This window comes from Schistocerca nitens, chromosome 6 (assembly GCF_023898315.1).
Source record: "Schistocerca nitens isolate TAMUIC-IGC-003100 chromosome 6, iqSchNite1.1, whole genome shotgun sequence".
Lineage (NCBI taxonomy): Eukaryota > Metazoa > Arthropoda > Insecta > Orthoptera > Acrididae > Schistocerca > Schistocerca nitens.
Window position 1 is genome coordinate 714,073,857 of NC_064619.1, and position 12,161 is coordinate 714,086,017.

The window sequence follows — 12,161 nt, forward strand, 5'->3', positions numbered from 1 at the left end:
TTTCACCTTGGTTTCGCCACGTGTTGAAGACACTCACCACAGCACCCCTGAACACCCGGCAAGTCGTGCAGTTTTCCAAGTGCTGTCCTCAGACACATCGCGCGCCTTCCCCGTTCTACACACGGACACCACCCTCACTGGTACTGCATGTACCGTGCGTGCGTCTGACTAGCAGTCATTCAAGAAATGAAATCCGCCCACAATGGAGGTAATTCATAAATGTCTGGTAGAGCAATGCTTAAAAACTGCTCGTCAGTGTGGGATCTTTATATAAGGTAAGTTTAATGGAGCAGATGCATAGAAGAACGGCCCGTTTCGTCTCGGTTCATTGACTAAGCGTGAAACGTCATGATAATGTTCATCAAGCTTCAGTGGCAAATACTACAACTTAGATGTGACCGATAGGCGTACTGCTAAAATTATAAGAGCATACTAAGAAAAAGCGTTAGGCGACATAATGATTCCTCCACACGCACCTCGCAAGATAACCATAACGTAAAATAGAAAAATTCTTCCTCATGTGAAGTCTTACACTCTGTTCGTTCATCGTTCCCGAATGTATCAGGAAAGGGAGAAGTAAAAATGTTGACTACAATCCCCCTCCTCAAATGCCATCCGCCGCACACACCTCGAGAAGTGTAACTGTAGATACAGATAGCATTACTCTTTATTTCGCAACTTCTCTGTTGTCCGCCTCGGTAGCTGAGCGGCGAACTGCGGGGAGTGGCGAGCGAAGTGGTACAAAAATGGCTCTGAGCACTATGGGACTCAACATCTTAGGTCATAAGTCCCCTAGAACTTAGAACTACTTAAACCTAACTAACCTAAGGACATCACACACACCCATGCCCGATGCAGGATTCGAACCTGCGACCGTAGCAGTCCCGCGGTTCCGGACTGCAGCGCCAGAACCGCTAGACCACCGCGGCCGGCGAGCGAAGTGGTCCGGGTTCGATTCCTGGCCGGGTCGGAGGTTTCCTCCTCTCGGGACTAGGCGTTGTGTTGTCGTCGCATATGTATCGTCATTACTGACATTGTGTTTTTCTGATGACTGAATGGGCAATTCCCGAAAGTCAATAACAATAAGAAAAGCTACTTCTGTCCCTTTAGACTCGATAGCTTTCTGTAGACTCCGGGTACAAATATCGGTGTGAGGACACAAAAGACTGTCTCCTTATCAGGTACTACTCTCAGTCAGTTGGAAGTTTTCTCTGCTTACACAAAACACAGTCTGTATTTCAAGCATTTAATGGTTCAAATGGCTCTGAGCACTATGGGACGTAACATCTGACGTCATCAGTCCTTAGAATTTAGAACTACTTAAACCTAACTAACCTAAGGAAATCACACACATCCACGCCCGAGGCAGGTTTCGAACCTGCGACCGTAGCGGTCGAGCGGTTCCAGACTGAAGCGCCTTGAACCGCTCGGCCACACCGGCCGGCCTCAAGCATTTAAACCAGTATGCAGCTATTCTAGGAACAATTCAATGATTGTGATAATTAGAGTAACGAAGTGAACTAATTAGACTGTAGCAAACCATTAGAGGCCAAGGAACTGTGATACAAGAACACTCAGGAAACAATTCTGTACAGTTTCTAGAAGTTTTTGGCAGAATTCGGACTCGTCCCGTACGCCAGTCAACCTACAATTGGTCACACTCTCGGCAACCAGCCTATGTCAAATACCCTATGTTTCAGACTGTAATTGCCGCGTGAAGAAGAGTCAAGAATGAAAACCATTTCCCTGCATTCCAAGATGCTACAGAAACATATGCACACACTGCGGCGTTTGTCTAACCGTAGCTGTAAGCTTCAGTAACTACTAATAAGACAGAGGCTGACCTTCAAACCTGCCTACGAGTGATTTTGCTTGAGTCATTATTGCAGCAGATTATCTCGTAGTAACAGCCAGGTGATAATCATACCCTATGAATGACTCAGACGTTGTTTGTTCTGAGATCTCCAATGACAGGCAGATAAAGTTTCGCAGAGTCATTGCGTTATCAGATTGCAGCGCGCTATATATATATGACGCTAAGACGAGACTCAAGCAGTCACTGAACTTCACTCGGTAGGTAAGTGTGAGTGTCTAAGTGTCTACCTCTCATCCATCTCTTTCTCATTCTCTAATTTGTTGTTAAATGAATACGAAGGTTTGCCATAGAGTCAGCTTCTCGTCAATTCATGTTCTCAGCCATTAAAGCATGTTTTAGATAAAACGTTGACAACGTATGTGATTCAATTTCGTTATTGTACTATTTTGATTTTTTTTTCACATAGGCGCTCCATTGCGTTTACGTGTTCTGATGTATATATGGCTGGACTTAAAGCAACACAAATGGAAAAAAACCAAAGGGACAGAGAAGCTGTCTGTGCTAGTTTGTAACAACACTGCAAACGAAATAAAAACTCATAATTGTCCGTGATTTACGAAATCTCTTATAGTCTGGACTTACGTAATATTTCATATAGAATTTGGCATATCGAAATCAGATATTTCATAATTAACAGTAAACGAAAAGGTGAGAATTTCACTTTATTCTCAAAACTTCTAATGGTAAGACGAAATTCTCTGAAAGATAGCCGAGGCCGCTCAAAAGATAAAAGAATGATAAAAGAATGTCACTAAATCTTGAATTACCGAGCGAAGTGACGGAGTGGCTAGCACACTGGACTCGTATTCGGGAGGACGACGGTTCAAACCCGCGTCCGGCCATCCTGATAGAGATTTTCCGTGATTTCCGTAAATCATTTCGGCAAATGCCGGGATGGTTCCTTTGAAAGGGCACGGCCGACTCCCTTCCTCAACCTTCCCTAATGCGATGGGACCGATGACCTCGCTATTTGGTCCCCTCCCTCAAACCAACCACCCAATCAATGGATGAGAAGCGAAATATTCTTACTCTGCTTTCACATGTTCATCGACTTTTCTAATGCAAAGGTAGAAAATCCTGTTCTGTGGCTTTTTGATGGGCATGCCTCTCTCACGAAAAACTTGGAGATGCCAGAACTAGCTCGCAGCAACGGTGTTAGTTTATTGTGCTTTCCGCCAAAGTGCTCGCATGAACTTCAGCCCCTGGATGTAGCATTTCTGAAATCCTTGAGCCTGTTTTATGAAGACGAAGTGAGAAGGTGGTTGAGATCGAACACAGGCAAAGTTGTCACTTTGTGGCAAATCTGTCTCTTGTTTGGGCAAGCTTTTGTTCATGAAGCGTTCATGAGAACTGTAGTGAAAGGATTCGAGAAAAAAGGTATTTGTCCAACGAATTTCAACGTCTTCTCAGACGAAGACTTCCTACCAGCTGCGACGACTGACATTTCGATTGAGGCAGCAGCCAATTCCATTGAAAATCCTTCAGTCAATCGCTCAGCAAACCTTCCCACTAAAGCACCTATTGACTTCTCAAACCGACCTCCTGAACTCGCAGAAACTGACTGGAGCGACAGATTACAAACGACTGAGATGGAAGCTAGACGTCAGTGTTCTTTGATGACTGATACTCCAAGTGCATCCATGAATAACTCCACTCTGTTGAGCTTCCCTACTTTTAGCCCTGGAAATGCTGCAGCCGTACGCAGAGTTACAGCAGGGCAGAAATGAGGGACAAGAAAGAGGGGTAAAAGCACCGAAGATGACGAAGATACGGCATGTACATATTGCAAGAAATTACATTCCACTTCAACTGAGGGTTGGAATGCATGGCAGAAATCCACTCAGCGTGCACATATCTCGTGCTGTGGCATTTATGGTAACGACGATGGAGCCGCCGGCCGAGGTGGCCGAGCGGTTCTAGGAGCTACAGTCTGGAACCGCGCGACCGCTACGGTCGCAGGTTCGAATCCTGCCTCGGGCACGGATGTGTGTGATGTCCTTAGGTTAGTTAGGTTTAAGTAGTTCTAAGTTCTAAGTCCCATAGTGCTCAGAGCCATTTGAACCATTTTGAACGATGGAGCCTGTCTTATCTGTAAGATGTGTCATCGAAGAAATTAAAAAGGACACGGGTTCCATTGCTTCCCATGCAAGGGGCGGAACGGACAATTTCTTAGTTTTTCGATATAACAAACGATATATACTACTTTAAGTTATGTTCATTTGCAAATTATGTTCGTCGAAATGTTCATTGCAATATTTTCTAAAAGTTTAAAGTAAATCGTTCAAGAAGTTTTCGAGATTTTTGCTAATAAAGGTTTTCCTTTATACATTGCATATGTATTTATATATTAATAATATTAACAATGCCACATATGTCACACAAGTGAGAAAATTTTTTCCACTAATTACTGCTTTGACGTCCAACATTAGCCTTTTTTATTTTAGAATCACCTTCTTTGCGGAATCTTCAGTCATCAAAATGTTGGGTGTGCTGTTGCTGATCGCAGCGGTAGTGTACGTGTGGTTCGCCTACTCGTACAAGTACTGGAAGAGCAAGGGAGTGCCCTACCTGGAACCACAGTTCCCCTTCGGCAATGTCTACAAAAGTTTTGTGGGAAAGCAGTCCATGGCAGCGGATGTCACGGACGCGTACAAACAGCTAAAAGGTAGGTTGGACCACAGACCCAGGTAAGAGGGGAGACGTTCGAAGTGCATCGAGAAATACAGTTTTAGAAGGGTGACGTGTACCGCACGTATCTTATAAACAATTTACGTGTCCCTCAACAAGACCATCGTTAGCGTCAGAGGCATTAACTAATTTCCTACATTTTTGAAAAATAATGATTTCTCACAATAGCTGTATGATAATTTATTAATGCTATCAGTTTTGGTCAAACAGATTTTCCTCAGGAATAAAAGCGACATTAACTACAGCACATTAATAACTGTTTTTTTATACCTAAGGATAGCCTGTTGTCCGACCGAATTTACTAGTTTCGATAAAGTGACCTGGAAGCACTTGATTTTTCACTTCTGCACAGTTTTCCTCTTTGTCTCTTGTTCGGAGGCGGCCACCATGTTACTTTTTTCGGACATCGTTCATCCCCTAATCTCTTCCCAACTCTTCGGTGATGTACGTGGTAGTCTTCATTCGTTTCCTGATGTCTTTATCTGAATCTTCTCTCGCTTTGACACTCTAAAACTTCTTTTCGAAAAATTGATTTGCACGGTTTCAAGTCTCCTATCTCGTTTTATCATTTCCCAGGATTCAGCTCCACCTAAAAAATTCTTTGTGTTAACGATTCATATGACGTTTTTCATCTTTTTCTTAGTTTCTTCTGACCGAAGTAAGGAACTCACCCTAAAGGTTGCTTATTTAGCATGTTTTGCCCTCTGTCTTCTTTCGTCTTCACTGGAAACCAGGTCTGAGGTTATAAATCTCTGATATTTCTACTTTCCACGTGCCTTGTTAGTTGTTGCATCTATAGTAATATCGTGTTGGTTATTTCCTACTGAGAGATATTTTATTTTGTTTAAACATGTTGTTAATCTGGACTTACAGTTTGTTTCTATGATTTCCTTCATCAGGTATTCTGTATAATAGTCATCTGCCGCTAGTATTATTTTATCATCGACGAAAAATAAACTTGACAACTAATACACATCTGTGTCTCGCTACATTCCTCAACATTTTTTCATCCATTCATTAAGAACTTCGTTCAGATAATATTTAAACTGAACAGAGGTCGTACAGCACCCTTGTCTGAGGCCTGTGGTTGGTCCTATTACTCGGGAAATTTCGTTTCATATTTTCATTCTTGTCTCTAATTCCTGGTAATCTGCAACATATGTCCTATTCATTGTGTTTTCTTCAAGATTTAGACATGGATTCCTTGTTGGTGCAGTGTCACATGCTTTTTTTAAATTTGTGAAAATCTTGTGTATGTCTCTTCCCCTGGATATTCAGTTTTTAGTTATCTCTTTTATTGTAAATATATTATTTACACAGAATGTACCTGCGGTAAAACCACTCTGCTCTTCTCCTACTATAATTTCGTTCTTCAGAATTTCTTTTCTGATCCTACCATTTAACTTTTCCACTAATGCGGTAATGCTTATGCCCCTATATCTGTCGATTTTTTTATGCTTTCTTATGAAATGGTACCAGGTATGCTTTTTTCAATTCCTTGGGGTGTCTTCATGTTCAGTCAAACACTTGTTAAGGACAAGTTGAAATATTTTTTGGTGTATTCTGTTTTCTTTTTTTAATTTCAGCTCAGATCTGAAGATTTTTCATTATTTCATTTTTACTGATTATGGTAATTCTTGCAGGAACACACCTAAAGCTATCCTTTCGTTGATCGTACGTATTTCTATCTGCATAAACTCTTCTCGGTCTTCTGTTGATATATTTTACAGTATTTCACACATTCTACCATCTTTATCGATGGTAAATTTCTAAATCATCACTTCCTTTAAATAACTGGCAATATGTTTTAGGTTGCGCGCTGAACACACCTTCGTGGCACGGTATTATTTTACGGGCTATAACGCCTGTAAATCGTGCTAGACGGAGTTTATGTTCTGTTACTTACAGTTATGGGATTTTTTAAAATTATCACAATGCGTGCACGTCTGCACGCTCGCATTCAACATTCTAGCGGTTACACTGGTTACTTATGTACCATCATTTCGTATTTGTAGTGGCTTATAGGGCCGCTACATTAACCTGTGTTCTTGCAATGTTAATCACATAAATATTTTACTTAGACACACGTATTCCCGAAATTTCATTATTGTAATTTTATTATTTTATGGCTTTACGATTTTTACCCATCAGTGTATTTTCATTCATTTATACACGTTACAAATAATTACGAAGCTTTTGAAGAACAGTTCAGGTAGTGGAATGGAAGACGGTTAGAAACGTGCGTGCGAGAACCTGGAAGAGTGATCGTCACACAGTTTCCCAGACTGGCAGTCTGTATGTACGAGTATAATAAACCGTCAATGGGCAGGTGCTGTCATGATTTAAATTTTGTTTAAATGGCAGCATTTTGTTTAAATGGCAGTATGAACTTCTTTTTGCATTAAATTTCGAGCAGCGAATATCATCCACATATTTTTGCTTTAGCGGTTTTGATAAATTATTCAAATATAACGTTACTAAGTTCAGTTGCAAATAAAGAAGAAAGGAAGAAATGTTGCACGTAAACGTCTCATCGACATCGATGTTATGAGTGAATGGCGGGAATGAACAGGTTGCGTCCTATTTTGAGAATATTTACTCTCAGTCATTTAGGAAATCCGTGGAAAACTTGACTTTGAATGGTTCTACGGAGACGTGAGCCTCGCTCCTACGGAATACAAGTTCAGCACATTAATGACTGCCCAATCTCACTCAAGAAAAATCTAAAGTACGAGAATTCGTCCTCAGGTAGTCTTGTAATGAGTTCCATTAATCTTGTTTTCAATGATATTTTTCTAATAAGATATTGTGAAAAAATTATATTCCATAGCTCAATATCTAACCGAAAGTTTGAATTTTACAGAAAACAATCAAAGTTTACTTGTTTGTACTGCAACATATTCTAATGAGATGTAATGGAATGCAGTTTATGATTCAGTAATAAGTTTGCTGGTCTTCGACTAGTACCAGTGCTGCATACCATTTATAGTAGTCTTCTAGTGAGCAAATATTTAAATGCTAATTGTCACGGATAGAAAGTAGTCAGAGATGCGACAGACGCACAAAAGTGCAGTACTGACACAAGATCAGTGTTTTATGAAGTCACCACGAGTTTTAACGTGAGTTGCTAGGAATGGGCTCGTATTTTTAAAATACGTACGCTTCTTTTCTCTATTTGCGATTAAGTATAGTTTTCGGAGTGATTGTTAGGAGAGATATTATTGCATGTCCAACATTATCTAATAGGTGGTGTCCGTACACAGCTGCCACGACTTAAAAGAGGTCTTTAAATAGTGGGAAGTACATTAAATCTAAAACAATTGTAATTTTGAAAATTTTAGATGAAGTCACAAACCTGATTATACATTGAAGGGACAAAAGTCACAGGATACCTCCTAATAGCGTGTCGGACCACCATTTGTTCGGCTTAGAGCAGTAACTCGACGTGACTCGACGTGACTCGAGTTGTTGGAAGCCTCTGCAGAAATAATGGGGTGCAGGATTTCGTGCACGAACTGACCTCTCGAATCCGTTCCTCAGATATTCGACGGGATTAATGTTGGGTGATCTGGGTGGCAAACTCATTCTTTCGAATTATCCAGAATGCTCTGTAAACGAGTCGCAAACAACTGTGGCCCGGTGGCATGGCGGATTGTCATCCATAAAAATTCCATCGTTAGTGGCAACAAGAAGTCAATGAATGGCTGAAAATGGTCTCCAGGTTGTTGTTGTGGTCTTCAGTCCTGAGACTGGTTTGATGCAGCTCTCCATGCTACTCTATCCTGTGCAAGCTTCTTCATCTCCCAGTACCTACTGCAACCTACATCCTTCTGAATCTGCTTAGTGTATTCATCTCTTGGTCTCCCTCTACGATTTTTACCCTCCACGCTGCCCTCCAATGCTAAATTTGTGATCCCTTGATGCCTCAGGACATGCCCTACCAACCGATCCCTTCTTCTAGTCAAGTTGTGCCACAAACTTCTCTTCACCCCAATCCTATTCAATACCTCCTCATTAGTTACGTGATCTACCCACCTTTTCTTCAGCATTCTTCTGTAGCACCACATTTCGAAAGCTTCTATTCTCTTCTTGTCCAAACTATTTATTGTCCACGTTTCACTTCCATACATGGCTACACTCCATACGAATACTTTCAGAAACGACTTCCTCACACTTAAATCTATACTAGATGTTAACAAATTTCTCTTCTTCAGAAACGATTTCCTTGCCATTGCCAGTCTACATTTTATATCCTCTCTACTTCGACCATCATCAGTTATTTTACTCCCTAAATAGCAAAACTCCTTTACTACTTGAAGTGTCTCATTTCCTAATCTAATCCATTCAGCATCACTCGATTTAATTTGACTACATTCCATTATCCTCGTTTTGCTTTTGTTGATGTTCATCTTATATCCTCCTTTCAAGACACTGTCCACTCCGTTCAACTGCTCTTCCAAGTCCTTTCCTGTCTTTGATAGAATTACAATGTCATCGGCGAACCTCAAAGTTTTTACATCTTCTCCATGAATTTTAATACCTACTCCGAATTTTTCTTTTGTTTCCTTTACTGCTTGCTCAGTATACAGATTGAATAACATCGGGGAGAGGCTACAACCCTGTCTCACTCCTTTCCCAACCACTGCTTCCCTTTCATGCCTTTCGACTCTTATAACTGCCATCTGGTTTCTGTACAAATTGTAAATAGCCTTTCGCTCCCTGTATTTTACCCCTGCCACCTTCAGAATTTGAAAGAGAGTATTCCAGTTAACGTTGTCAAAAGCTTTCTCTAAGTCTACAAATGCTAGAAACGTAGGTTTGCCTTTTCTTAATCTTTCTTGTAAGGTAAGTCGTAAGGTTAGCATTGCCTCACGTGTTCCAACATTTCTACGGAATCCAAACTGATCTTCGCCGAGGTCCGCTTCTACCAGTTTTTCCATTCGTCTGTAAAGAATTCGCGTTAGTATTTTGCAGCTGTGACTTATTAAACCGATAGTTCGGTAATTTTCACATCTGTCAACACCTGCTTTCTTTGGGATTGGAATTATTATATTCTTCTTGAAGTCTGTGGGTATTTCGCCTGTCTCATACATCTTGCTCACCAGATGGTAGAGTTTTGTCATGACTGGCTCTCCCAAGACCATCAGTAGTTCTAATGGAATGTTGTCTTCTCCCGGGGCCTTGTTTCGACTCAGGTCTTTCAGTGCTCTTTCAAACTCTTCACGCAGTATCTTATCTCCCATTTCCTCTTCATCTACATCCTCTTCCATTTCCATAATATTGTCGTCAAGTACATCGCCCTTGTATAAACCCTCTATATACTACAAAATTGTTAAGGCTTTCGTGGCCACTTGTTGACAAACTGCCTATTGGCTTCTGTCTCGGGTTCTTCGGCCGACGTTCATCTAATGATTTTTCTGACGTTTCGCCAGCACGAGTGGCTGGCATTGTCAAAGCTTCACCCTCCATTGCCGGTGGTGAACTGGAGGCGAGCTCGCGGCCGCAGACTATATGTACCTGGCGCGCCAACGTCCGAGGGCTTCCTCGCGGTCATTTCCGGTGCGGTTCTCCTCTTGCTACCTGCGACGGTCGTTCGCTGCAGTACGGGAAGCCAGGATCCGTTTACCTTAAGGCTTTCCTCTTTCTTGTTGAAACTGTTCGCGTGTTTTTGGATTTCTACAGCTTCTCTGAACAAGCGCGTGTGATCTCAACGCCGACAAGAGTATATTGGTACTGCCTGCCGATAAGGGGAATGCGACCGTCGTAATGAAGACCGAAGATTATGAGCAAAAGATCCGAGACCTATTAGATCCGACGACGTACCGAAAACTAAGCGCAGATCCGACGCAGCGTATCACTCGGAATACGAATCGATTAATCAAGGCGTCTTCTCTGCCGGCGGACATACAGAGAAACCTGCGCAACACAGAAGCCCTACCACCTCGGCTGTATGGATTACCCAAGATCCATAAGAACAACGTTCCACTGAGACCGATCGTTAGCGCTCCTGGCTCACCAACGTATAAACTGGCGAAACACTTGGCCTCTCTGCTCCAGCCACACGTGGGAAAGACCGACACATACATTAAGGACTCAGGACATTTCATTGAGAAGCTGAAGAAACTGAAACTTGCGCCAAACGACATCCTGGTCAGTTTTGATGTTGTTTCGTTATTTACGAAAGTGCCACTCAGCGACGCTCTGGAGCACATCGGTTCCATGTTCCCGCAAGACATCAAAAAGCTCTTCCATGCATGTCTCACCACGAGCTATTTCACGTGGAATGGCGATTTCTACGAACAGCTGGAAGGCGTCGCCATGGGGAGTCCTCTCAGTCCAGTGGTGGCCAACTTCTTCATGGAACAATTCGAAGCACAGGCACTGGACTCGGCGACTTGCAAACCTAAGGTGTGGTACAGGTACGTCGATGATACTTTCGTGGTGTGGAGCCATGGTGAAGAACAGCTCGGTGAATTCCTGAGACACTTGAACAGCCTCCATGCCAACATAACATTTACCATGGAGGTAGAAAAGGACAGGAAACTGCCATTTCTAGATGTGCTGGTCACAAGGGACGGCGAAAACCTGGGACACAGCGTGTATCGAAAACCGACACACACGGACCGATACCTGCACAAACTGTCAAACCACCACCCGAGCCAGAAAAGAGGCATGATTAGTACGCTCGTAACGAGAGCAGGACGAATATGTGAGCCTCAACACCTCAAACGAGAAATGCAACACCTGGAAACTGTTCTGAGGAGCAATGGGTACTCCACAAATTACATTAGAAGTGTAACAGAGCTAAACACTCGGCGAAGTAAGGAACCAGAAAAAGAAATGTCGGGTACGGCCTTTCTGCCATACATTCCCAGAGTGACGGACAGAATCGGCCGTATATTGCGCAAACACGGCGTAAAGACGATTTTCAAACCGACAAGGAAGATCAAAGAGTGTCTTAGATCGGCGAAGGAGAAAAGAGACCCACTTGCAATGTCGGGAATATACCGTATACCTTGCACATGCGGAAAAGTTTATGTCGGAATGACTGGACGATCCATTAACACCAGGATCAAAGAGCATAAGCGACATTGCAGGTTGGGGCAGGTGGAGAAATCGGCCGTGGCAGAGCACGCACTGAATGAGACCGACCACGTAATAAAATTCGCCGACACGGAAGTTCTGGCTGTAGAGAAGCACTATCACACGCGCTTGTTCAGAGAAGCTGTAGAAATCCAAAAACACGCGAACAGTTTCAACAAGAAAGAGGAAAGCCTTAAGGTAAACGGATCCTGGCTTCCCGTACTGCAGCGAACGACCGTCGCAGGTAGCAAGAGGAGAACCGCACCGGAAATGACCGCGAGGAAGCCCTCGGACGTTGGCGCGCCAGGTACATATAGTCTGCGGCCGCGAGCTCGCCTCCAGTTCACCACCGGCAATGGAGGGTGAAGCTTTGACAATGCCAGCCACTCGTGCTGGCGAAACGTCAGAAAAATCATTAGATGAACGTCGGCCGAAGAACCCGAGACAGAAGCCAATAGGCAGTTTGTCAACAAGTGGCCACGAAAGCCTTAACAATTTTGTATTACGCCTCTAC

General features: G+C 42.8%; 1 protein-coding gene across 1 annotated transcript in view; it reads left to right on the top strand.

Annotated features, from left to right (window-relative positions):
• The first annotated feature begins 2,070 nt into the window (after nt 1-2,070).
• Nucleotides 2,071-12,161, top strand: part of LOC126262814 (probable cytochrome P450 6a14) — a 48,516-nt gene continuing 38,425 nt past the window's right edge. Inside the window, exons 1-2 of the mRNA XM_049959660.1 lie at nt 2,071-2,077; nt 4,321-4,541. Of these exons, the coding sequence (XP_049815617.1) occupies nt 4,355-4,541 (187 nt within the window). The 5' untranslated portion in view covers nt 2,071-2,077; nt 4,321-4,354. The remainder of the gene's footprint in view (nt 2,078-4,320; nt 4,542-12,161) is intronic.